The 27,728-nt window shown below is 40.9% G+C and overlaps 1 protein-coding gene across 6 annotated transcripts in view; it reads left to right on the top strand.

The window, feature by feature from the left end:
- LOC135221721 (protein lifeguard 1-like) overlaps positions 1–27,728 on the top strand; it is a 236,798-nt gene that overhangs the window by 146,478 nt on the left and 62,592 nt on the right. For all 6 annotated transcript variants that reach the window (XM_064259506.1, XM_064259507.1, XM_064259508.1 and 3 more), the window contains one exon: positions 19,568–19,838. In XM_064259506.1, the coding sequence (XP_064115576.1) occupies positions 19,568–19,838 (271 nt within the window). The remainder of the gene's footprint in view (positions 1–19,567; positions 19,839–27,728) is intronic.

The following is a 27,728-nucleotide window of genomic DNA, read 5'->3' as shown; positions in this document are numbered from 1 at the left end:
ACTCAGCTATGACACCATCTAGAGGAAGAATACGAATCACGCCTTTTCTTTTCGTCTTTCTTAGTAATTTTCACCTCTAGATCTTTTTTATTCTTCATTACTATGTGTACCAATGAGTCAGAAAGCGTATTTGGTTCTGGAGTCAGCGAAGTAGATTGAGAATCAGTAGGCTGTGACGTCATGACTACCGCCATTTGCAAGCGGTTTTGGCTATGACGTCATCACGCTTGATGGAAGCATGAGGTTGTTGATGGTACTCTTGCAGCCAAGATCAAGAGACCCAACCTTCTGTGGCATTTCTACTTTACAAGGATGTGACAGTCCTGGCTCGAAGATGAAGAAGAAATTACCCTTCTCCTCTTGGCACGAGGATCAGTCACGAAGTCCCTGATTTTAGCCTTTTCCAACTCTTCACAGCAGCCACACAATCCTGACTCTAAGATGGAGAAGAAACTTCTCCTGGCTCAAGGATCAGCTACGAAGTCCCTATTCTTTCAGGATTGACAGGAGAACGCACTGGCATCAAAGCCAGTCACCTAAGCTTGTTGACGCCTAAGTGGAAGGATACAGAGAAAAGACTTGTCTTTACCATTATGTGACTTATATCTCCTAACGCTTGTAATTTCTCTCAAAAACAACGTGCATTAAAAATCTCCAAATCCGAAAGCATAGTTGTAAAGTACTCTTGTACCTCGAAATGAAAATGGAAGCATGTCTCCGCGTAGGCCGCAGCTGTGAAGTGATGTCATGGCGGTCGCCATGTTTATGCCGTCACTGAGCATCTCAAATGCAAAGCCAGCACCCTACCAGAAGTGCGAGGCTGTTCATGTTATTCTCGTAGGCATAGCAACCTGACACAATTATTTTTATACATTCAACTTACCTGCCAGATATATACTTAGCTTTAGACTCCGTCGTCCTGACAGAAATTCAAATTTCGCAGCACACGCTACAGGTAGGTCAGGTGATCTACCGTCCTGCCGCTTGGTGGCAGGAATAGGAACCATTCCCGTTTTCTATCAGAATTTTTCTGTCGCCGGTGCCGTCAACATCGTTGTTGGTACCTCCTGGCTGGAATTCTTTTTCATCGCAATTGATCTTCTTGACCGACTTTTGGTGACGTACTTGGATCATTGTATTGGCATACGCTATTGTGGACCGTTTCTTGAACTTGATTTTGGATTTTTCTAAGAATGTCTGACTCGAGTGTTGTTGTGAGATGTGTGAATGAGGGCTGCAGGGTGAGAATGCCGAAAACTTCGGTAGATCCTCACACTGTATGCAGGCGGTGTAGAAAGTTTGAATGTTCTTTTGTTAAGGCCCTTCAAGAGGACGAAGTAGGAATCGAGTCCTCCAGACTTCAGTAGGTGCCAGACTTCTTCATTTCTCAGAAGCCTGGGCACAGAGAGGAGTAGACAACTGGTCCCTCTCTATTCTGGAAAAGGGATACCTCATCCCCTTCAAGGAAAGACCGCCCTTGACTTCGACGCCGAGGGAACTTTCGGCAAAGTACAAAGACCCTGTTCTGCGACGAACCCTTCTTCTCTTAGTAGACCAGATGTTGGAGAAGGAGGTCATAGAACTAGTACAGGATCCCCACTCCCAAGGATTCTATAATCGCCTATTCCCCGTACTGAAAGCCTCGGGGGAGTGGAGGCCTGTCCTGGACGTAAGCGCCTTGAATCGCTTTGTGGAGAAAAGGAAATTCTCCATGGAGACAACTTCCTCTGTTCTTGCTGCTCTGCGTCCAGAGATTGGATGGTTTCCCTGGACCTTCAGGACGCGTACTTCCACGTACCGCTTCATCTGTCCTCAAGGAAGTATCTCAGATTCATGATACAAGGGAAGATCTTCCAGTTCAGGGCTCTGTGCTTCGGCCTGTCGACGGCCCCACAAGTATTCACGGGGCTCATGAGAAATGTAGCCAGATGGTTACATTTGAAGGGGGTGAGGATCTCACTATATCTGGACAACTGGCTTATACGAGCCAAGTCGGAACGTCAATGTCTGGAGGACCTAAATACAACTATGATGATGGCCCAGTCTCTGGGACTGTTGGTAAACCTCGAGAAGTCCCAAATGATCCCCAGCCAGAACCTTGTCTATCTGGGGATTCGGATGGATTCTCAGGGTTTTCGGGCTTTTCCATCCCAGGAAAGGCTCGATCGGGGTATGGAAAAAGTGAGTCTTCTTAGAGAAAGAGCGAAGCTCCGCAAGGGAATGGCTGAGTCTGCTGGGGACCCTTTCCTCGCTGGAGAAGTTCTTCTCTCTAGGAAGGCTTCACTTGAGACCCCTGCAATTCTACCTCAAAAGGATGTGGGATCAGAAGTTAGAAGACTTGGCGGATTCCTTCCCTATCCTTCAAGAGGTAAAGGAGCATCTCAGTTGGTGGCTAGCTCCTCTCAAGTTGAACAAAGGCTTGTCCCTGCTGAAACCGAACCCGCACCTAGTGTTGTTCTCAGACGCGTGAGTCAGGTTGGGGAGCAACACTAGGGGCGAAGGAAGTGTCAGGCACCTGGAAGGGGGAATAGGTGACCTGGCACATCAACGCGAAAGAACTGTTTGCGATCTTTCTGGCTCTCAAGTCTTTCGAGTTGGAAGTCAGAGGCATGGTGGTCCAAGTCAATTCGGACAACACCACGGCTCTGGCTTACATCCGAAAACAAGGAGGGACACACTCCTTCTCCCTTTACGAGATAACAAGAACCCTGCTTATCTGGGCAGAGGAGAGAGAGATCACGCTCCAAACCAGATTCGTCCAGGGAGAGAGGAATGTGAGAGCGGACCTGTTGAGCAGGAGAAACCAAGTCCTCCCAACGGAATGGACACTCAATCTCGACGTTTGCCAAAGACTGTGGGCCCTGTGGGGCAGGCCACATATAGACCTGTTCGCCACTTTTCAGAACAAGAGGCTGGACAACTTTTGCTCCTCGATAGCGGACCCGAGAGCAATAGCAATCTACGCTCTCCTCCTGGACTAGTCAGGCATCAATGCGTACGCCTTTCCCCCATTCAAGCTGGTGGGGGAAGTAATGAAAAAGTTCGTGTCCTCTGCAAGAACGAGTCTTACCCTCATCGCTCCCTTTTGGCCCGCTCAGGAGTGGTTCACAGAGGTACTGGAATGGACGGTGGACTTCCCCAGATCTCTTCCACTCAGGAGAGATCTGCTCAGACAACCCCACTTCGAGAGGTTTCACAAAAACCTCCCCGCTCTCTGCCTGACTGCCTTTCGACTATCGAAATGCTCGTCAGACTGAGAGGCTTTTCGCGAAAAGCTGCTAGCACGATCGCCAGAGCCCGCAGGCCTTCAACCTTACGGGTGTATCAATCGAAGTGGGAAGTCTTTCGATGATGGTGTAGGTCGAAGAAGCTGTCCTCTTCCAATACCTCTGTGACCATTATTGCTGACTTCCTTCTCTTTTTGAGAGAAGAGTGTCATCCTGCGTCTCGACAATTAAAGGGTATCGTAGCATGCTCTCCGCTGTCTTCAGAAACAGGGACCTGAAGATCGCGGAAGATAAAGATCTGCATGACCTCATCAGATCCTTCGAGACCACCAAGAAAAAGTCCTCTCAACCACCTAGCTGGAACTTAGATGTGGTGCTTAAATTCCTGACGTCTAGCAAGTTCGAGCCTCCCCATCAGGCTTCGTTCAGGGACCTGACTAGGAAGTCTATTTTTCTCGTGGCGCTCGCCACTGCAAAGAGGACTAGCAAGTTGCAAGCTCTGGGCTTTAGAGTAGGTTTTAAAGGGGACTCGGCTATCTGTTCCTTTAAGCCTTTATTCCTGGCCAAAAATGAGAACCCCTCAAAGCCCTGGCCTAGAAGTTTCGAGGTTAAGGGTCTCTCTCCCTTAGTGGGGAAAGAGGTAGAAAGGTCTCTCTGCCCTGTCAGGACCCATAAATTTTACCTACAGAGGAAGAAGCAACTTAAGGGCAGTCTAGAGAGTCTCTGGTGTGCAGTTAGAGACCCAAAAAGGCCCATATCTAAGAACACTCTGGCATTCTTTTTGAGAAGCGTCATCGCGGAGGCACATGCGACGTGCAATGACGATTCTTTGCGGCAGCTTAGAGTGAAAGCGCATGAGGTAAGAGCCATTGCGACTTCTCTAGCGTTCCATAAGAACATGTCTATGAAAGATATTCTGGCTGCCACTTTCTGGAGATGCAACTCTGTGTTTGCATCCCATTACTTGAGGGACGTAAGGGTTACTTACGATAAGTGCTTCTCTCTAGGGCCATACATAACTGCGGATTCGGTGCTGGGACAGGGAGCTGATTCTAATCCTTGATAGTTTAGTTTAGTTTTAATTTGTGGTGATGTGTTTTTATGGTTGTTTGAAAGAGGGTTTGGTGGTAACTTCTTTCAATCGTAGTTCTAACCCGGGTTAGAGGGTCAGGTGGTCGGGATTGGTTGTGTGCTCCTTGATATTGCCAGAGGCAAGAGGTTTTGTCTTGTAAGTGGGATAGCCCCCATTGACAAAGATCCTATAAGGTTCTGTCGCGTAAGCGGGTAAGCCTCCATTGACAGATCAGCAAGAACTCTCAGCCATAGGTCACTACCTCGCTGAGGCTCTTGAGGCAAAACAGGCTCATAGACAGTAGCCATGAAGTCTTCTGCCAAATCAGGTAAGAACCAAGGTTTTTAACTTACAACATGTGTTGTTTTTCTGTTTATTTCAGTAGTTAAGCTGTCTCTTGCCCTCCACCAAGGGTGCCAATCAGCTAAGTATATATCTGACAGGGAAGTTGAATGTCCAAAAATGATATTGTTATGATACAATAAAGTTTTGTACATACTTACCTGGCAGATATATACGATTAATGGCCCGCCCAGCCTCCCCTCAGGAGACAGGTGGAAGAGAAAATCTAATTAGAAAACGGGAATGGTTCCTAGTCCCACCACCCAGCGGTGGGACGGTAGATCACCTGACCTACCTGTAGCGTGTGCCGCGAAATTTGAATTTCTGTCGGGGACGACGGAGTCTATAGCTAAGTAACTCTTCCGAAAAAAATCAAAATTTTTTGTGCATTTGTAGTGTTTGCACCATTTTAAATTAGCCGTTACATAAAGTTTTATATATGAAAATGTGTGCAATTTCATGTAGAATACAACTAAAATTGATTGAAGATTGTAGCTTTTCTCATTTTCGAAATATTTGCATATATACCACGATAAATAGAAATAAACCACATTCGGTCAACTTTAACTCTCCCGAAATAGCAGAAAGACGCAATTGTAAGCTAAAAATCTTACAGTCTAGTAATATTCAGTCATTTATCTTCATTTTGAAACAAATTTGAAGTCTCTAGCACTATTTAGATTTATGGTGAATTTAAAAAAAAAAAACTTTCCTTCCCTCCTCCGAAATGCGTATGTCGCATTCTTGTGATATGTGCTCCATTTCATATTAGGCGTTTTATAGAGTTTTATATATGAAAATGTGTGCAATTTCATGTAAAATACAACAAAAAATAATTGAAGGTTGTAGCTTTTCTCATTTTCAAAATATTTGCATATAAAAAAAAATACATATAGAAAATTTGACATAAGGTCAACTTTAACTTGTCCGAAATGGTCGAAAACTGCAATGGTAAGCTAAAACTCTTACAGTATAGTAATATTCAATCATTTATCTTCATTTTGAAACAAATTTGAAGTCTCTAGAACAATATTTAGATTTATGGTGAATTTTTGAAAAAAACGTTTTTACGTCCGCGCATTACAAATTCATGCATCATTTTGTGATAATATTTTCTCTGTGTTGCTTTGATCATTTTACAATGTGTTATATACCAAAATGATCGCAATTTAGTGTACAATACAACGGAAAAAAATTAACTTGTTAGATTCAACAGTTTTGCTCACAGCGCAATTTGTATACAATTATATATGAAATTTTGTTTTTGCGCTATCATATATCGCATTATTTCTGGGCTCAGTTCGTGTCGCTGCGCGAAATATCCTTTAATCCATTATTTCTAAGGTAAATGTACTAACACATACCAGAGAATAAATAAAATAAAGAAAAGGTCAGTACTACTGACTCGCTCACCCTCCAAGAGGGTGTCGGTATGAACACTATGGCGAGTGAGACCACTACCACGAACCACTTGCCAATAGAAATCTCCCACTACAAAACCCCCACTAGAGGGGAGCCGACCCACAGAGTGGGCAGCAACTACTACTACTCCATCCCATGCTGCCGACTGCTGCGCCTCTGGTGGCCATCCTTTTCAGTTAGCGCACCGCGTATACACGTGCCCTCTTTTGCTCTGTGTTTTTTGTGCCCCTTTCTTGGATTTATTAGTCATGGAGCGTACAGCCATCGCAGCAGCTAAGTTAAGTAATCAGTTGTTATTGCTATTTGGTTTTTTCCGCCCTTGAGTCAGTATTTGCCGTTTTTTAGGTATAAATACGGGCTCTAGGTCGGAAGCATGGCAGCATGGTTCTGCCTCGTGGCGGGTTCGTTCTTGGTCTTCCATACCCAGAACCTTCCCTTATTTCATTACGCTCTATTATTAGTTACCTAATTTATGTTAGGGGTCCAGCCTACTGGGTTTATGTCATGCATGCATGTCTTCTTCACCTTGCGTAGGCATCTTCCATCCAGACCCTAGCCACAGCTCTTAGTATCGGCCCCGGCTAGCTTTGAGTGGTAGACTTTCTTTCGAGTTAGTCGTACACTCCTGGATTTTTTCTCCTACTGATTTATTTTCTTTCTTTACGTTAAGTGATTTTGATTATTGATGTTTTAGGTTAGCCTACGGCGTCTGGCATTTCACGTAGCCTAGGTTATGTATTGGTATCCACCACTATTGCTTCCGCTTTTCAGTTCGGTTGCTTCTCTATAGCATCTCTCTGATTAGTTGGTTGCTTTATCCTAGGCTGTATTGTGTCATTGTATTACATGTTACCGCTCCGTGGGCACTACGTGATCACGGAGCAGCCAGGCGCCTGTCCAGTCACCTTTCCCTCCTCCCGCTCTTCCATAGGGCCGGGGGGGAGGGTTGGTCTGTCCACGCTCGCTCATTTACCCGTGCCTGCCTCCCTCTCTCTTTAGGCGGAGGGAGTAGGGGGGGCTGGACAGACCCAGACTGGACTCGACCGCTCTCTGGTTCATGGCACGCTCGGATGACTAAGGGGGGGGGACTGGCCTTCCCCCCTCCGTCGTTACTCCGTCGCTCCGTTGCTAGCTCGAGTCTGTTTCGCCCTCTCGCCCTTTCCCAGCTTACTGGTGCTCTTTAATCTACCGGAGCTCCGGCATCCACGAGGAAAGGTGCTAGTTCACCCTGACGGGCGGACTGCAGGCGTACAGTTGGTCTTTACTAACCACCCCGTCGCGCTGATATCGCGACACGAACTCCGCCGCGCACCGGACTTATTCCGGTACGCTCTATGGCTTTAGGTTAAGTATTAGTATTTAAACTATAGTAAGTTTAATTTAAGCTAACTTAAGCCAAATCCCTCCGTTACCTGCTCACACCGGATCTCTCCGGAGTTCTAGCCTATTCAGGCGGTAAGGGAGGGGTTATGCCCAAAATTTTTTCGCGCTCCGGCATGCAGCGGAGTTCTTTTAGCCTCTAGCCTGTAAGTGATATCTTTTAGGATGCTCATGTATCTTTTCACTTACAGACACCAAACTGTGAGCATCCGGGATGCAATGCCATGCTCCAGGACCCCTGTGGGCATGAAGTCTGCAGATCCCATGCTCCATGCGCGACTCCGCACGGGAACCTTCAAGTCTGGTTTCACGAGACCTGCACTATTTGCTACGATCTGGTGAGCCAGCTCTTAGACGGGGTAAGTATTCCCAACTCCGTTCGCTAATCCCTACAAGGTTATAGTCCTTAAGTTTAATTTTAATCTCTTATTTTAAACTTAAGCTTGTTTTATATGGGATCTTGCATCCTCTATAATTTTAGTTTAAACCTATTACTTAAGTGTTAATTTTAAGTTTAAACTTAAGCTAACAAATACCCTCTCTTCCAGGCTCCCGCTGTTAGAGACACCGCCCTGGCAACCCTGCGGGCTTGGGTCGGCGGTTTTGGCAAGAACGCCGCCAAGGGACAGCCCTACATCCTTGAGAAGAGGTTGGCGGTCCTGATCTTCCCCGGCGGCAAGTCAACAGGTTACGTTGACCCGGCAGAGGCAGCCCCGACTATAGCGGCAATTCAGCAGCAGCTCGCCGCTTCGTTGACTGAACCAGGCCAGGACATCTCGTCGGAAGTCGCGACACTGGATCTAAATATTGAACCAATGGTAGGTGTTGACGACCTGTTGGTCGAGGTGAGTACGTTGGACGCCCAAGGGCTTCCCTTGGGCGCCACTGGGTCTTCTACTCCTGCTACCTCTCCAGCTTCCTTCCAAGGCTTTACAGGAGCTGAGCTCCTTTATACTTCTCCTGATGCTTCCGTAAGACCTAAGGTCAAAGGACAGACGGTTGTGAAAACCCTAAGTAAGACGTCGTCGTCGTCTAAAAAGACGTCGTCGGCGTCAACATCTCGCAAGTCTCCGGCTACAAACCCCGGAGCAGAGAGGTCTAGAGCTTCTGGGTCCGGCTCCAAATCCTCAAGGAGTAGATCTTCCAAGGAGAGATCACATACTCCGGCGGAGTCAGCCGTTTCTCCCCTCCCTTGGTACCTGTTCAGAGTTACCCGACCACCTCCGCGCAGCTCCGGCTTTGGATCCCAATGCTGGTCTGTTGCAAAACACATGGGGATTTGGTCGGGTTCTCTCAAAAAACAGTATGGAGCAGATGTTCTCCCGGTTGTCCGACAGGATTAACTCCCAGGATAACATCATCGCCGAACTGAGACCAGCCCCGCTAGCTACTCCCCCACCTTTCGGCGCAGGTATAGCTCAGCTTCCACCTCAGGACTCTCTCGTAGTAGCCATCTTGCTTGGTGAGACGTACCGCGTGAAGTCACAATAATCAACAGATATCACAAGTTTAACTACGACTAGAATTTGAGAAATATCTAGAAGTGTTCGTGAACTATCGGTGATAAGATTAGTGTGAAAATAGTAGGATAAAGCGTCTTCTAAGTTAGTTTATCAAGTGTAATACTATAAATCAGAACAAGATGGCAGTAAGTTCCAACTGCGGGAAAACGGTGGCGTAATTTGGCGTGCTAGCAGATTCACAATACGATGAGGTAGCAGGAAGGGAACTGGCATTTCTCATCTATGAAATCAGCAACAGTCCTAACCAAAAAGATACAAAAGCATTCATAGATATATTAGAAGGATATAATCCTTCAAACTGGAACAAATCTAATGAAAACATCTTGAAAATAATTGAAGAAGTTCCAAATAAAAATCCAAGTGGTCAAGAGACTCATAAAGAAAATATACATAAACCAACATATTCCGACAAAGAAAATGAATAAGGTGAATCTTGTGAATATACTAATTGATGCATTAGGAAAAAGAATGCCAAAAGCATGCAAACTGTGTAAGGTTTGGTATAGCATAGTCAATCCACAAAACCTAATCAGAAAATGTGCTGCATGCAACATTCCGACCCATCCACAGTGTGCTGAGGTAATACAAGATTTGAGAAAAGATACAAGAATTTTTGTTCAACATGTCTATCATGGATAGACAATGTTATTAAATCAAGATTGAATGTACAAATAGTTGAGGATGAAGAAGAAGAAGAAGAGGAAGAAGAAGAAGAAAAAGAAGAAGAGGAAAAAACGGAACGGAAGAGAAGTAAACAAAAATGAAATGACAGAAAAAAATAAGGAAAACAAACAACAAGAACAAAGATAAAATTGGAATGGCAAGAGACAGAGATACTCATTGATACTACAGATGAGGCAATAAGCAGCATACCTACGAAGAAATAAATTACGATATGACAACAGAAAAGCAAATCCCGAAGAGGCTCTACCCAGATCTATACAATGACGGGAAAGAGGAAAAAATAGACAAGAAAGACAAAATCTGCAACCTTTTGAAAAGAGGGAATTGCAGATTTGGAGAAAGATGTTACTACAAACATCCTAAGATATGTCAAAACTATTGAAATATATGGTAAATGTGCATACTTAGATGGATATGGGGATGATTGCAGAGATCTGCATCCAAAAATATGTTAAAACCTAAAAGAAGGAAAAGGATGTAAGTTCGACAAAATGCAAATATATGCACCCTGTAGCCATGAATCTATCAAATAAATAACCAACCAAGTAATAAAATCCAAAAATAAGAAAGAAACAAATAAGAGAGAAATCAAGAATATCAGGTAAAGAGAAAAGCAAACCACCAATGAGATATGCAGAGGTTGTCAGCAAAAAATTTCAAAGCATCAGCTCCGAAATTCTACTCAAGAGATAATAACTGTATTTATTATGCAAGAGGATATTGCAGAAACGGAGAAAAAATTGCAGATTCAGACACAAAATTAATAATTATGATGAAGGAAGATCAAATATTATGGAAAAGTTGGATTTTTTAATGTCAGAATTTCTGGAAATGAAAAAAAGAACAACATACCAGAACAGAAAGAGACATGGGAAAATCCTTATTACTATCAGTATTAAATGAAGGAGAAAAAAAACACGCAAACCATCATAGTGATGAATGCGCAGGGTTTAGTTACGAGTAACTCAAAAAGAAAAATAGAGTACTTAGAAGAACTAACCCAAAATGAAAAGAAAATAGATATAATGAATATAAGTGAAACTGGTATTCCCAAGAGACTGGAATGATGATCAAATAAAAGGGTTCCAAACTTATAGATCAGATAGAAAAAATAGGAATCAAGGGGGAACCGCAATATATGGGAAAGACAAAAAACAAGAAGGAAATATATGAGAAATATAGTAACTCAGAATGTGAACTAATAGCGGTGAAATTTGAATCTGAAAAAATTGATGAACATAGTAATATATAGACCCTTCCTGAATACTTAAAGAGTTTGACATAATAATTGAAAAATTGGATGATATATGTAGAAATCACAAGGACTGGACTATTCTCCTATCTGGTGACTTCAACTTTCCTTTCGTAGAAATGGAAAGAACGAATAGGAGATTGTGGTTGTACTTATACATATAAAAAGAGAGTAATAGTAGTGCAGAAGAAAAGAGGCAATTTGAAAAGCTATTAGATATGCTACTAGAATACAACATTCAACAAATAAATCACCTGCCAACAAGAAAGGAAAATACTTTAGACCTAGTATTTGTGAACGAGATGAATTATGTTAAAGAAATAATAGTTTATAATGCGAGTATTTCTGACATAATGTCATAGAATTAACAGTTCATTCCAAAGCAAGTGAAAATTAGAGATAAGCAAGAAATGAAAAAGTGGGAAGGATATGGAAAATACAACTTCTACAGTAAAAATATAAAAATGGTCAGAAATTAATGAAGAATTAAACAAAGATTGGGATAACATTTTCGTAAGTGATGACATAAGGTAAATACGGAGATATTATATAAAAATATTGGAGATAATAGTGGAAAAATATATACCGAAGAAGAAAAGTAAACATCATTCATGCATACCAAGAGACAGAAGGATCTTGTTCCAGAAAATCAGAAAGTGGAAAAAAGGTCTTGCAAAAGAAAAAAAATGCATGGAAAGTTATAGAACTAAAAAGTAAGATAGAAATGCAGAACAAAAGATTATACAATCAAAGAAAATGAAAAACGGGACTTGGAAGAAAAAACCCTATTAAATATCAAGCAAACACCCAAACTATTATACTCATATGCGAAGAAGATGAATAAAAGAAGAATAGAAATAGGCCCTCTGAGAATTGAAGGAGATTAACGAATGAAAAAAAGGAAATTTGCAACATACTGGCAGAACGATATAAGAGAGAATTCACCCCTAGAATAGATAGATAATGAAGATAATGATATAGAAGTAAGGCCATAGAAAATAGTGAATATTTAGCTGACATAGATATTAATGAAGCGATATTGTGCAGGCTATTAATGAAATTAAAAATGGAGCTGCTGCAGGGGCCTGATGGAATTCCTGCTATTTTGTTAAAGAAAGTAGTTCATTCTATCGCAAAGCCACTTGCAATATTATTAAGACAAAGTGTAGATACAGGCAAGATATGATGAGCACAAATTAGCATATATTACCCCTACTTTCAAAAGTGGATCAAGACTAGAGGCAAGTAATTATAGGCCTGTGAGTCTAACATCACATATTATGAAAGTGTATGAAAGGGTAATGAAGAAAAATATTATGAAACATTTAATAAAAAATAATTTGTTTAATAAAGGACACATGGTTTCGTACCCGGAAAAAGTACACAAACCCAACTGTTAGTCCACCGTGAAAACATATTCAAAAATATGAAAAGCGGAAATGAAACAGATGTGGTTTATTTAGACTTTGCAAAAGCTTTTGATAAAGTAGACCATAATATATTAGCGAAGAAAATTAGAAAACACAATATCGTGGATAAAGTAGGAAGATGGTTAAAAGAATTTTTACACAACAGAAAACAGATAGTTATTGCAAACGACGAGAAATCGGATGAAGCCAAGGTAATATCCGGTGTGCCGCAAGTACGGTGTTTAGCTGCAATACTGTTTTGTTTATTATGATTGAAGACATAAGACAATAATGTTAAAGAATTCGGTAGTGAGTAGTTTCGCAGATGACACAAGAATAAGTAGAGAAACTTACTTGTGATGAAGATAGGAACGCTCTACAAAGAGACCTTAACAAAGTATATGATTGGGCAGAGGTAAAATAGGATGGTATTTAACTCTGATAAATTTGAATCAATAAATTATGGAGACAGAGAAAGAAAGCTATATGCATATAAGGGACCTAATAATGAGACCATCACAAATAAGGAAGCAGTTAAAGACCTTGGTGTGATGATGAATAGGAACATGTTATGCAATGATCAAATAGCAACTCTGTTGGCAAAATGTAAAGCAAAAATGGGGAATGTTGTTACGGCACTTCAAAACAAGAAAAGCTGAACACATGATTATGCTGTATAAAACATATGTTCGTAGTCCACTTGAATATTGCAATATGATATGGTACCCACACTATCAAAAGGATATTGCACAAATAGAGAGTGTACAAAGGTCCTTTACAGCTAGAATAGAAGAAGTTAAGGACCTAGACTACTGGGAAAGACTACAATTCTTAAAATTATATAGTCTAGAAAGGAGAAGAGAACGCTACATGATAATTCAGGCATGGAAACAGATAGAAGGAATAGCAGAAAATATCATGGACTAAAAATATCAGAAAGAGAAAGCAGAGGGTAGATTAATAGTGCCCAAAACTATACCAGGAAAAATAAGGAAAGCACACAGGACATTAATCCACTACGCACCAGCATCGTAATGCAGCGTCTATTCAATGCGTTGCCAGCTCATCTGAGGAATATATCAGGAGTGAGCGTAGATGTGTTTAAGAATAAGCTCGACAAATATCTAAACTGCATCCCAGACCATCCAAGATTGGAAGATGCAAATATACCGGAAGATGTACTAGCAACTCTCTGGTAGACACTAGAGGTGCCTCACACTGAGGGACCTGGGGCAAACCCGAACAAGATGTAAGGTAAGGTCTGTAAGGCCTCCGTTCTCTATGAATAACCCCTGGAGGGTGGCGTCATACGCCCCCTTCCAGGACGGGCTTATTTCTATCCCGGAGTGTGGAACTCGAAGGATTGAGGACTTCGAGTTCTACCCGGAGGATCTGCAACCGCCGTTCATTGGCTACGCCAGACTTACTGCCGCTGCCATGACGCGAGATGACAAGGTCCCTAAAGAGACAGTCCTCTATTCACGTGACCAGGCTCAAAGAGAATGGCTCAGGTGCTTAGAGGACATGGACTGTTCTAATACGAAGATCCAACCCTTTAAGAGTCCCTTCACCATTTTCACAATGGAAGAGGGAACTCCGCTTCCCTTCCTTACCAAGATCGCTACGGTCACTATCCCAGCGGCCCAAAAGGGGGAGTCGTTACCGCAGCTAAAGGAAGCGGATCCCACATCTCCTTTGCTCCCTCAACCGGAGAATTGAATGGGAAGACCTGCCCAACACTTTTTCGGCGGGCACAAACTCAAACCCAGACTGTGCTATGGATCAGTTTGGTGAGAAGCTGCCTAGACTTCCGGACAGCCTCATTCAGGCGGAGTTTGAGGCCAAGTCTAGGCTGGCCAGATCTATTAACTCCATGGCCATGACAGAAGTGGCTACCATTGCTTACGGTTCCGAGCCACTATTCAAGCTGATCACCAAGTCACTGACTCAAACGGTACAGTCTGACATGTTTGAGTTCGCCACAGCCAGGACGAATTGTCGAAAGCATGTCCTACAGGAAGCAACTATTCGGCATGAACCGAATAAGTTGCTTTCATCAAACATCTGGGGAGCAGACCTCTTCCCCGATGCAATGGTAAAGGAGGTCCAGGCGGAAGCTACAAGGCTTAACCAAAGCCTTAAGGATCGTTGGGGTCTCACTGCAAAGAGACGCCAAGACCAAGCAGTGAGGGGTAAGGCTCAGAGGAAACCCAGACGTTTCCAGCCTTACCAAAAGAAACAGCAACGCTTCGCCCAACCTGTTTCGGCTGTTCCGTTGGTGCAGGCGGCCCAACCCTCTACCTCCAAGGCCCAATCACAGCCTATCTATGTGATTTTCCCCCCAACCTCAACCTTTCCACCTCTTACGCTGTCTTCCCCAGCCTTCAACCAAGTGTTCGAAGGCCAGGCCTTTCAGCAGTATGACCGCTCGGGTAGGGAGGCAGAGGTAAGCGATCCTTTCGTCAGAGAGGATCAGGAAGGTCCCTTAATAGAGGAAAACACTTCCGGGGAGGCCGCGGAGGTTATCAGCAACAATGAGAACTTCCAGGTAGGAGGGAGGCTGGTTTCTCTTCCAGCCACCGGTGGGGATTCAGCAAATGGGCACAAAGTATTGTGTCGAAAGGCCTGGGTTGGAGTTGGGTGGCGAATCCGCCCCACCCAGACCTTTCCTTCAACTTCCATCCAAAGAATTGACGGAGTATGCGGAGGACCTCCTTCAGAAAGGAGCAATAGCGAGAGTCAACAGATTAAAGTTTCAAGGGCGCTTGTTCAGCGTTCCAAAGAAAGGCTCACAAAAAAGAAGGGTAATCTTAGGACTTGTCCCGTTTAAACTTGGCCATTCGCTGCGACAAGTTCAAGATGCTCACCATCTCGCAGGTGCGGACCTTACTTCCCCGTGGGGCCGTCACCACCTCTATCGATCTTACAGACGCATACGATCATATCCCTATTGCAAGACACCTTTCGCCCTTATCTGGGCTTCAAGATAGGAGATCAAGCATTCTCCTTCAAGGTAGTTCCCTTCGGTCTGAACGTAGCACCCAGGGTGTTCACGAAGTTGGCGGAAGTGGTCGTCCAACAACTAAGATCGCAAGGGATCATGGTAGTAGCGTATCTCGACGATTGGTTAATTTGGGCTCCAACAGTCGAGGAATGTCGCAAAGCAACACTGAAAGTATTCCAGTTCCTGGAATATCTAGGGTTCAAGATAAACAGGACCAAATCGAGACTCACTCCGGAGTCAAACTTTCAGTGGCTGGGCATTCAATGGAATCTATCCTCCCATACTCTGTCGATCCATCAGCCAAGAGAAAAGAAATAGCGAAGTCAGTAAAGCAATTTCTAGGACACAAACTTGCTTCAAGGAGAACCCAGGAAAGGATTTCTGGGTTCACTCCAGTTTGCATCAGTGACAAAACATCTTGATGAAAGCCAAACTGAAAGACCTAACCAGAATCTGGCGCTCACGAGCAAATGTCAGGTCAGGGACAAATTATCATCAGTCCCTCAGATTCTGCGGAATCGTCTACGCCCTTGGTCAAAAGTCAAGAACCTGTCAATATCAGTACCCCTTCAGTTTCCTCCTCCGGGAATTACCATCCACACGGACGCTTCATTAAGCGGCTGGGGAGGATATTCTCAGTTTCAAGAAGGTTCAAGGAACCTGGTCACCCAGTTTCCGTCAGCTCACATAAATGTACTGGAAGCAATGGCAGTGTTCTTGACTCTAAAAAGGTTACGTCCGCCAAAGAACTCCCACATAAAGCTAGTTTTAGACAGCGCAGTGTAGTCCATTGTGTAAACAGGTGGGGGTAGGCTCCAAAGTCACGACAATTCGAACTCATGTCATGGTAGCCATCTTCTCCCTGGCGGACAAGTTCAGTTGGCACCTCTCCTCCACCCATATAGCTGGAGTGAGAAACGTCATAGCAGATGCTCTATCCCGATCAGTTCCTCTGGAGTCGGAATGGGTCACTGGACAACAGTTCGTTCCAATGGATCCTCCGGAGGGTTCCAGGTCTACAAGTGGATCTATTCGCATCCCAAGCGACACAAACTCCCATGTTATGTGGCCCCCAACCTGGACCCTCTGGCCTATGCCACGGACGCTGTCCATAGACTGGAACAACTGGAGAAGATTTATGTCTTTCCTCCAGTGAATCTTCTACTGAAGGTACTGAACAAACTCAGGACGTTCAAGGGTCAAGTGGCTAGTTAGCCCCAGACTGGCCGAAGAGCAATTGGTACCCTCTCATTCTGGAACTGGGTCTTCGTTCCGCTTTCAAACTTCCCAATCCCAGGCTCTTCCCGAGTCAGTACAAACGAGACTGTGTTCGCTTCCTCAGGCAAATTCTCAAAAACCCTAACTTTATGGACTTCATGAAGTTTGCGGCTAAAAGAGATGCGAATATTGATCCTCAAATATTCTCTTCTTGGAATCTGATAAAAGAGATTCAACTTTGAGACAGTATGATGCTGCACGTCAAAAAGTTAGCAACCTTCCTGAGAGAATCAGATATTAGAATCATGACCAATCAATTCAGCTATATCCTTTTTCAGATCTTATTTGAAAAGGCTTAGCAGCTAGCACTATTACGACAAACAAGTCAGCCTTGAAAAAGATTTTTCAACTCGGTTTCAGCATAGACTTGACAGACTTACTTCTCGTCTATTCCCAAGGCTTGTGCTAGACTTAGACCTTCAGTGAGGGCCTACGTCAGTATCGTGGTTCTTAAATGATGTTCTAAAGCTGGCTTCAGAAAACAGATAATACGACATGTTCATAATGCTCTTAAGAAAAACTCTATTTTTATTAAGCTTGGCTTCAGGACTAGAATTTCAGACTGTCGGCACTATCCAGAGATCCAAATCATATTGAATTTTCTTCCCACAGGGGAAGTTCTACTTTCTCCGGAACGTAGTTTTATAGCAAAGAATGAAGATCCTTTGATGAGGTGGGAACCGTGGAAGGTTGTACCTCTTCCACAAGATATTTCTCTTTGTCCAGTAGTCGACCTTACGAGCCTTTCTGTCCAGGACATCCTCATCCTCATCGGGTCCTCTCTTTAAGAGAGAAAAAGGTGGTACTTTATCTATTAAAGGCATCAGGCAACAGATCCTGTACTTTATTAAGCAAGCCAATCCTGATTCCTTCCCTAAAGCACATGATGTCAGGGCAGTTGCCACCTCAATTAACTATTTCCAACACATGAACTTTCGATGATTTAAAAAGTATACTGGATGGAAATCGCCGACAGTATTTAAGCGTCATTACTTAAATCCTTGGAAGCTCTGAAATTTTCAGCAGTTGCGGCGGGTAACATAGTTTTCCCCCGACTCTGCTTAGTCTTTAGTAGAAGATCCAGTTCTCCTTTCGACCTATCTCACCCAACAGTTCGTCTATACCTGCCATGTTCATCTACGTTTACCTTGAGTCTTAGCTGCTCTTATGATGGTATAGTGGGTGCCCCTTATTTTTTTGCTAGGGTCACTCACAATTGATTATATTTAATGATCTCTTTGATGTGATCCCCTTATTTTTATGCTAGGGTGACACATCTTATTTACATGGTTACGGGTTTTTGTATACTAAGTCATATACATTCCTTTATTATATTATTGTTGAAGTTTGTATATTCAATTTATTATATAATTGCTTTAATTTCTTTGTACATACTAACTATACACAGATGCTAAGCTCAACATATTCCATGTAAGCCCTGTATATATATGTTAAATTTAAGTTAATTTTAAGAAATATTATTAACCTTAAGTTAATTTTAAGTAATATTTCTATTCTGTATCATTGTGTATGTAGTATCTATTAGCAATTATATTTCTTCATTTTATGTTATCTTTTATTTGAGACCCTTTTTGTCTGTTTTTATTTTGTTCTTTACAATCTTGTGCTATTTCTCTGGTACGATTTCGCGCAGCGACACGAACTGAGCCCAGAAAAAGGATTTTGACGTAAGGAAAAATCTATTTCTGGGCGATTGGTTCATGTCGCCAGCGAAATCCCGCCCTGCCCATCCCAACGCTCAAGATTGTCTGCTAACTTCAGGATGGCCACCAGAGGCGCAGCAGTCGGCAGCATGGGATGGAGTAGTAGTAGTTGCTGCCCACTCTGTGGGTCGGCTCCCCTCTAGTGGGGGTTTTGGGGGTTTAGTTGGAGGGGGGATTTCTATGGGCAAGTGGTTCGTGGTAGTGGTCTCACTCGCCATAGTGTTCATACCGACACCCTCTTGGAGGGTGAGCGAGTCAGTAGTACTGACCTTTTCTTTATTTTATTTATTCTCTGGTATGTGTTAGTACATTTACCTTAGAAATAATGGATTAAAGGATATTTCGCTGGCGACACGAACCAATCGCCCAGAAATAGATTTTTCCTTACGTCAAAATCCCTTTTATATACGATAATGATATTTTTTTCATTTCTGATGGTTGCATACTAAACTTCAGGCAATGACATAAAAATTAGCTAAAAATGAACTCTTAATATTGAATACTAAGCGTGCTGTGATTTTTTTAAAACTATATTTTTTCCGCTTCGGCACTCACTCTGAGACCCCCCCAGTCTCCCCCTGGCATACGGGAGACAATTTTTACTATACCCCTTCGGCGTAAGAGGGTTAAAGTAAGGTTTATTATTTTGCAGGGTGAAATGTGCTGTTGAGTTCCTATATTTGTTTGTGTTCCTTTAAAGGATGTTAATTCATGACCTGAGATGTACAAGAATAGATTATTAATATTATTTATAAGTTAAATGGGACCATTGTCACATTTCTAAACTTTCAAGCTTGCCCAAAGGATGTTTCAAAATGAGAGGAGGAAACTGAGTGAAGTCTAGTTTTCAAGGAGGTTGGATAACTAAATAGGAAGTAACCAGAGAGGACAGATGAAAGGTTAAAAGCAGAAGGAAGTGTAGCTGAAGCTGAAGGGATGCTACTTAGGCCCTCTGTACCCTACTTTGTACCAAATAGAATATTCTTGAGTGGCTGATTTTGCATGAAGTTGCTTGGGGAGTTGGGTGAATTAACTAATTTTTTTTGATGTATATAAATTACTTGTTTCTGCCAAATTACCACAGTTTTCATTAAAGTTATTCAACTGATTTTAAAAGCCATGTATGCATTAAAGTTAAAGATAAATCATATATGTGGCATTTTTCAATGAACATTTATTGTGATTTTTTCAATTTAATTTTTAGCTGCAAAAAACTTTTGATGTAAACTATTTTTTCTCTCTCTCAACAGTTCAGGTGTGCGCTTATTTGTTTTAAGGAATAGTTGGATGTATTTCCTCTCGTATGCAGTCTTTTTGGTGACGTACTTGTCACTAGTATGCTGTTCAGGTGTGAGACGACGCTGGCCTGGTAACTTCATAATGCTAGGGATTTTCACTCTTGCACTCAGTTACATGGCAGGAACAATTGCTGCTACACATTCGACGGAAATTGTGGTTATGACCATTGGCATTACTTGTGCTATTTGCTTCCTCATCACACTCTTTGCCACACAGACTAAGGTTAGTATTATTTTCACTCATTTACATACCATATAGACCTACTTCTGTAATATTTGGCCCCCTTTTTTCTTTAACCCCCAATAATTGTTATTTTAGCCTATATCCTTTGCAAAGTATGAGTCAAGTTTTTGGCAAATATACTATGCCTAGTTGACCTAAAATTCTCTTATTTCAAGGTTAAGTTAGCATAGAACTTTAAGTTGTAAGTCTATAAAATGATTTATGGTAGTTACTGTGAGTCTTCAAAGAACTTATACTCTCATGGTCTTCTCAGTACTCCATAAGTCAGACCTACCAATTACTACAAAGAATTTTCTTATACAGGTAGTGCTCGAGTTATGATAATTCGCCTTGCAATACAGTGGCCCCTGTTTTTACAAGTTTCACATTTCTGCTTTTCATTTTGTTGTGGATTTTTTGTGGAACACATTATTCACTAGTTTGCGGGGGAAATTTCACCAATTTGCAGAGTTTTCATAGAGCAATATTCAATAATTACTGCATTTTCATTTTATTTGCATGACTACATTTTTATGATAACAAATGGTTTACTAATTTTCATATGATTCATCCAAGAGAAATTAAAAAGCTAAAAGAAGAGATAGTTCCTCATCTGTTATAAACTACAGAAAAAGTGCTGAACAAAGAAAGGCACCAAAAGGATTGAAACTAGGTAATGTGGCCCCCAGTTTACAAAAAAGGTCCAAGAGAAGTGCCAGGAAATTATAGACCAACTTGTCTAACAATGGTCATTTGTAAGATTTTTGAGTCCATAATTGCAGATCAAATTGTGGATCACATTGATAGAAACAAATTGTTAAACAGCCAACACGGTTTCAGACAAAACAGACCATGCCTATCAAACCTCTTGGAGTTTTTTCATAACATACTTGGTATTTATGACCGTAGTAGAGCAATAGATGTACTCTACTTAGATTTCCAAAAGGCCTTTGACAAAGTCCCACACAAGAAACTGATGACAAAAGTTAGAGCTTTAGGAACTGTAGGAGAAACAACAGACTGGGTTGAAGACTGGCTAACTTATAGAAAACAAAGAGTCGTAATAAATGGTGAAGAATCGGAATGGGCAGATGTAACAAGCGAAGTTCCCCAGGGTTCTGTCCTTGCCCCTCACTTATTTTTTATTTACATTAATTACATTGATATAGGCTTAACTAGCAGGATAGCCAAATTTGCAGATGACACCAAACTAGGTGTAAATGCAGCAGACCCAGATACATTGGAAAGTTTAAGAAATGATCTAATGAAAATAGGAGAGTGGTCAAAATAATGACAAATGCCTTTTAACGTAGATAAGTGTAAAGTGTTAAAAATTAGAACATACAACCCCCATGCCAACTACAAGCTGCTTGGGAATGACATAAGTAGTGTAGAACAAGAGGAGGACCTTGGAGTCATTATTACCTAGGACTTAAAAGACACAAAACAGTGCATAAAAGCTGAAAAGAAGGCACAGAAACTAGTGGGATACATAAAGAGGCAGTTCAAATACAGAAATAGGGAAATGGTGCTGCAACTCTACATGTCAATAGTTAGACCCCATATTGAATATGCAGTACAGTTTTGGTCACCAACACTAAGAAAAAACACAGATTAGAAGGAGCAAACAAGAGCCACCAAGTTAATTCCATCCATCAGGCAAATAGGTTACAGAAGACAACTAGAGAGCCTGAATATGTATGGCTTAGAAACACGACGATTGCAAGGACAACTAATATAAACATTTAAAGTACTGAAAGGCATAACATAAGTAGACAGTAACCTATTTACAATAAACGAAAACCAGACAAGAAATAATGGATGGAAACTAGAACTGAAAAGGTACAACACATCCCATTGTGGGAACTTCTTTACATACAAGATGTGAGACATGGAATAAACTGCCACCAGAAGTTGTAAACAGCAACATTGTGGAAGAGTTTAAAAGAAAGCTAGACAAAATCATTAGGGCACTGTGAATGCACAGTAAAACCTGCTCCTACAGATAAGTGACCACACGATGTCTCAGATGGACTAACAAGTCTTTGAGACATCCTAATCCTTGTAACTCCTTGTTACTCTCAAAACACCAAAGTGTCTATAAAATGTTTGCGGTAATTCAAGTTAAGATAAATCTTTAAAACAAATCATAAACTTAGGCTTATTCTCCCTCCCCTGAATAATAGGTGGGCCCCAGAATGAGCTTAATTATGAGCTCTCTCTCTCTCTCTCTCTCTCTCTCTCTCTCTCTCTCTCTCTCTCTCTCTCTCTCTCTCTCTCTCTCTCTCTCTCTTACAGATCTGTTTTTTGTATAACAAAATGATTTACTAATTTTCATATATTAATATTGATGCAAACAGCAATAATGTCAATTCATTAAAGAAAATAGTACTATAGTGAATTAGTAAAATTTTAGTTTATAAATTTAAAAAATATGTAAAAATGAAGGAAATCCCAGTCTTCCTGCAGCTTTCTTCTAACTCCAGGTACAAAGCTGAGGTCCAAAGCTGTCAAATGCATCAAGTTATGTGACAGGAGGGGGAGAGTGATTGCCACTAACTTGCTTGTGTTGCCTCTAAATGATCATGTAATTCTCTCTCTCTCTCTCTCTCTCTCTCTCTCTCTCTCTCTCTCTCTCTCTCTCTCTCACTGAGATGAGATAATTCTTATGGTATTTGTAATACTAGCAAACTTACCCATCTACGATGGGTGATAAAATACGGGTGCAGTAGTGAAAAATTTATATGTACTATTTGTTCAGTAATATTAAAATAAGTGCAATTACACAAATAGTCTCTCTCTCTCTCTCTCTCTCTCTCTCTCTCCTCTCTCTCTCTCTCTCGTCTCTCTCTCTCTCTCTCATCTCCTCTCTCTCTCTCGTAATGTAATTCAAGGGACGATCACTGAACGCAGAGAAATTCTTATTCATTGTTGTTTCCCCTCTTTTAATGATATTCTCTCTCTCTCTCTCTCTCTCTCTCTCTCTCTCTCTCTCTCTCTCTCTCACAAAGTAAGTGAAGGGACGATCAATGAATGTAAACAAGCTCGTATTCATTACTCTCTCTCTCTATGTAAGTCAAGTAACGAAGACGGTGATGGGATTATCGGATTACTTAGCTCTCAAATCACAAATTATCTCCTCTCATTTTTTGATAGCAAGATAAAATTATAAAATTGTAGTGGATTAATGTTGTTAAATGGCGCTCTCTCTCTCTCTCTCTCTCTCCTCTCTCCTCTCCTCTCTCTCTCTCTCTCTCTCTCTCTATCTCTCTCTCTCGCTCTCTCTCTCTCTCTCTCTCTTCTCTCTCCTCTCGGTGACTTTCATTTAACGGAACAGGGATCATGATTGGTTTGTTTCTTTGTCAATTACTTTGCACGGTGATACGAATAATAAAGTATCTTTCTTTTCATTATGTTACTGCAAAGTCGCAACTTGTATGTCAGTGCGTTATGGCTACTGATAAAATGCTCTTATGATCCTGTGTCTTCCACAAAAAAAAAAAAAAAAAAAAATTAGAAAGTAGGAACTTGTCAGTTTCCTTTTTATTATGTCCATTGGCAGGATCGAAATTCCGAAGCAACATTACCGGGCAGTGCTTCTTCAACGTAATTTTGTGCACTGGCAGTCCCGATGGATTTAAGTTATTCAAAAAATCTTGCGGATATTGATGATAATTTTCATCTTCTATTGTGTCCGAGCTGAAATATTCGCGACTTTCTCCGGGGAAGTTGTACAGAAATTATGTATGAAAAATCGTAAAGTAACTAAGTCTACGGGAATAACCAGCCTCTTTTCACGGCCGGAAACAGCTCCGTTTCAGGGAATCCCTTCTCACCCCCACCCCCTACAAAGGAGGGGGTTAGGTTGGATGAAACCCCATTACAAACCATCTTAGGGGTCCCCACCATAACCCTGCCAAGTTTCATGCCCATCTGACCAGCCGTTTGGCCGTGACAGACAGACAGACTATGTCATAGTGGTATTTCCCTCTGTTTTGGCTGGAAGTGTTAGAAATTTATGTATATATTTTTAAGGTTACTACTACAATTTATGATAAAATAATTTGCAGTAAAAATAATAATTCACAGTAGTACTAATTTTCAAGTAATATTAGATTTAATGATGCTAAACAATACAGTTTCTCTCTCTCTCTCTCTCTCTCTCTCTCTCACACACGTATGTTTAGTTGTTTTGTCGTATAAATGAATGATTTGCATAATAACTAATTTTCAAATATTAATAAAAATAATAAAAGAAAGAGCATTCCCAGTCTTTCCCTGTCTTTTCATTCACTTTGAGGAAGGAGAGCAGAGAGTAAATCACAGTTTGATATGCTATTGGTGTAGGGCAGGGGTCTCCAAACTTTTCAATGTAAGGGCCACATTATATATTTCCCACATTTATGCGGGCCAAAGGAAAAAAAAGAAAAAAAAAATCAGTACCAGTAATTTAATTTCCTCAAATATTAGAGTATAAACACTATCCACTTTTCTTTTCTTTCCCTTTTCCATATTTGAAAATAGAAAAGAAATAATATAAAAAAATAACAGCAAAATATTCCACAAGCTTTGAATAATTCAGCGATGCCAGTCATGCGATAATTATTTTTTCAAGGCTACCACACAGGGATTTGTTTGGTGGGCCGGATGTGGCCCGCAGGCCATAGTTAGGAGAGCCCTGGTGTAGGGGAAGGAGGGCAAGGAGTGTGAATCGTAAGAAGTTATTCTTCTCTCTCTCTCTCTCTCTCTCTCTCTCTCTCTCTCTCTTCTCTCTCTCTCTCTCTGTTATTGGCTGTTTGTATGTATATACAGGCAGCCCTCGGTTAGTGGCACGGGTTCTGTTCTTCACCGCCAACGCTAAGCGATTTTAAAGTCTACGGCTGCTGCACACCTTTCGCAATACTAGACCAGTTAACAGCACCTTAGACCAGTCAAACGACGCCATAATCCCGCAATGGTGCAATGAGTAAAATTATATTTATGCAGTATAGTGAAAAAGGCCTAGCTTCAATCCTTTAGGTGTCTAGATTATGTAAAGATATAATAAAGTTTTATACAGTGTACAGGTAGCTAGAGTGTTCAAGTTACAATAATTCTTCATCTTACGATAATCCGATTTTATACGAGACCAAATTACAATAGCCTAACTTTATCCCATCTTGTAGTTACATAAGTTCAAAAACAGCAAAAGAGAATGATGAATGTATGGTTTCAACATTATACTCGTTGCGTAAACGTGTACAGCCATGAACAAATTTTTTTTTTTAAGGGGGCCGGCCGGCTAATGCCGTTTTTTAACGATAGGACTTTGACATTCATACCACTTAATAAGGTGACTTGGGACATCTCCAAACCGCATATGATTTTCGCCTCTGACCTTCGGTTTTGTGACGCTAGGGCAATTTATCCCGAAAATAACCATTTTTCAAATTCTATCTCCTCCTTTGATATTTAATATTAAGACCTGGGATTACTACCATATATAGACCTGATGTAGACCTCCAATCAAATGGAGAGTTTTTTTTCTAAAAGTCATTTTTTTGCTAGATATGAATTTTTCAATATGGTAAAAAAATAAACCCTATAAATCACGAGAAATAAAAAAAAAGACGAAACAAAAATTGGAAAAAAGGGCTCTATTTGATTGTTCTATAATGTCTTTCTGAGTTATATACCAAATTCCAATGTTACAGCTTTAAAACTAAGTGAGGAGATAGATTTTGAAGGTCAATAAGTATAGTTTTGAGATACGGGTGTTCAAAGTTTTCCTTCGTATTTCTATGAAGACAATGTTAATAAATAATGATTATTATGAATGTATGCAGTGGTACCTCGAGATACGAAATTAATCCGTTCCGAGACGGCCTTCGTATTATGAGTTTTTCGTAACTTGGAACACATTTTACATGTAAAATGGCTAATCCGTTCCAAGCCCTCCAAAAACACCCCAGTAAATTATATTTCCAGGCCTAAAACACATGTTCTAGGGTTACAACGGAAGAATTATGACTCCAAAAAGGCAAAATACTGTACATACTTTAGTATTCAACTGCATGTAATGTTCAACCCCATTTTTACTGCATATATTAGGACTTTAGCATATGTCCCTTAGCAATAAGCCTAGCCTATGTTAGCGGTTGCTACTGTAGCCTAGTCTATGATTCTGACATCTAAACCTAAGAGCTAAAAGCCTAGAATATGCCAATAAAATGTATAAATAATCAGTATTTACTCATTTCAAATAATTATTAATTAATCATTAACTATAATACACAAACAAACACAAACAAACCTTCCGATCGATTGTTTACATCCAGCTCTTACCCGTCTTAGAGTATCGAACGAGCGCCAAGCAATCATTTTTCCTAGCACACAGTAAGCCATAAATTGTCATTAGTATCTCTCTTCAACTAATGAAACCACCAAACAGTATAATAACCATTCATTTCTATTCTTTATTCTATCTTTACCTAAAGAAGATACCGAGTTACTGACAGCTATAATGAAACATGCGTATACGTAACGTAATAATAAAACAGAAGAAGAATTCTAAAAAATACGTATTTGTTGGCAGTCTGATTTATTTTATATTTTATGATATCTAATTCACAATTTTTTTTATTAAATGTATTGCATGTACTCATTTCAAATAATTATTAAGTAACCATTAACTATAATAAACAAACAAAAAAAAGGTTCCAAACGTCTGTTTACATCCAGCACTTACGAGTATCGAACGATCGCCAAGCAATCACTTTTACCACCAAGTAAGCCATAAAAATAAATTTTCATTATCTCTCCCTTCAGAACTACTGAAACCTACCAAACAGGTAGAATAACCATTCATCATTTATATCTTTATTCTATCTTTACCTAATGTTTTTCTTTATTAAATGTATTTGCATGAATAAGTTTTTCAATTTACAGCAACCTTTTACCAATAGAATACTTAAAGCACAAGGGGTAGATGCTGACCAATAGGAGAGCAGGACCTTATGGGGTGACTAGCATCATGGAACCAATGGGAGAGCGGGAGGATGGTGGCGAGTTTACTCAGTTGCGGCGCGGGAGTTTTAAAATTGTTCTCGGTGGTCCGGGCGAATCTCGGGACTTTACAGCAAACAACCTTTCGTATCTATCTTGAAAACTTTTCGTATGGTAGAGCAGTAAAATTTTTCGCATTGGCTTTCGTAACTTGGATTTTTCGTAAGTTGAGCCTTTCGTATCTCGAGGTACTACTGTATTTCTTTTTTGTGTATTAATAAACCAATACTATTTTATTTATCATAATTTAATCATAAATAATGATCCCTTTGCTCATATATCGTAGCCTGGGGCACTGCTTGAGGCAAGATGGAGCACTCCTTCCTACGTAACCCCCTCTCTCCCCTTCACTAACTCGGCTTATTACAGCGAATTTTCTTCTGTATGTTAGCGAGATGTTTTCCTTGTATTTTCCTCTTTGGCATGATGACATTCTTGCCGAAACAAAGATAAACAAACGTAAATGCAAGAGAATGTCAGAGGTGAGACTCGAAGGTGTACTTTTTTTTTTTTTTTTTTTTTTTTTTTACAAAGACAATTTGATAAATCATGATTATTATGAATTTCATATTCTAATTTGGGTATTAAAAAACCAAAACTATGTTATTTATCATAAATGAAGATCTCTTTGCTCAAAGATCGTAGCCTTGGGCACAGTGTGACGTGTGCTGTCAGGCAAGAAGGGGGCGTTACTGAGCAACCCTCCCCTCTCTCTTCACTAACTATGCGTATATTATGATATTCTGTAATAATACTTGAGCGATTTTCCTTCGTCTGTATGTTAGCGAGATGTTTTCCTTGTCTTTTCCTCATTGGCATGATGAACTTCTTGCCGAAACATACATA

This window comes from Macrobrachium nipponense, chromosome 3 (genome assembly GCF_015104395.2).
Source record: "Macrobrachium nipponense isolate FS-2020 chromosome 3, ASM1510439v2, whole genome shotgun sequence".
Classification (NCBI taxonomy): Eukaryota; Metazoa; Arthropoda; class Malacostraca; order Decapoda; family Palaemonidae; genus Macrobrachium; species Macrobrachium nipponense.
This window is presented reverse-complemented; position numbering and strand designations above follow the sequence as displayed.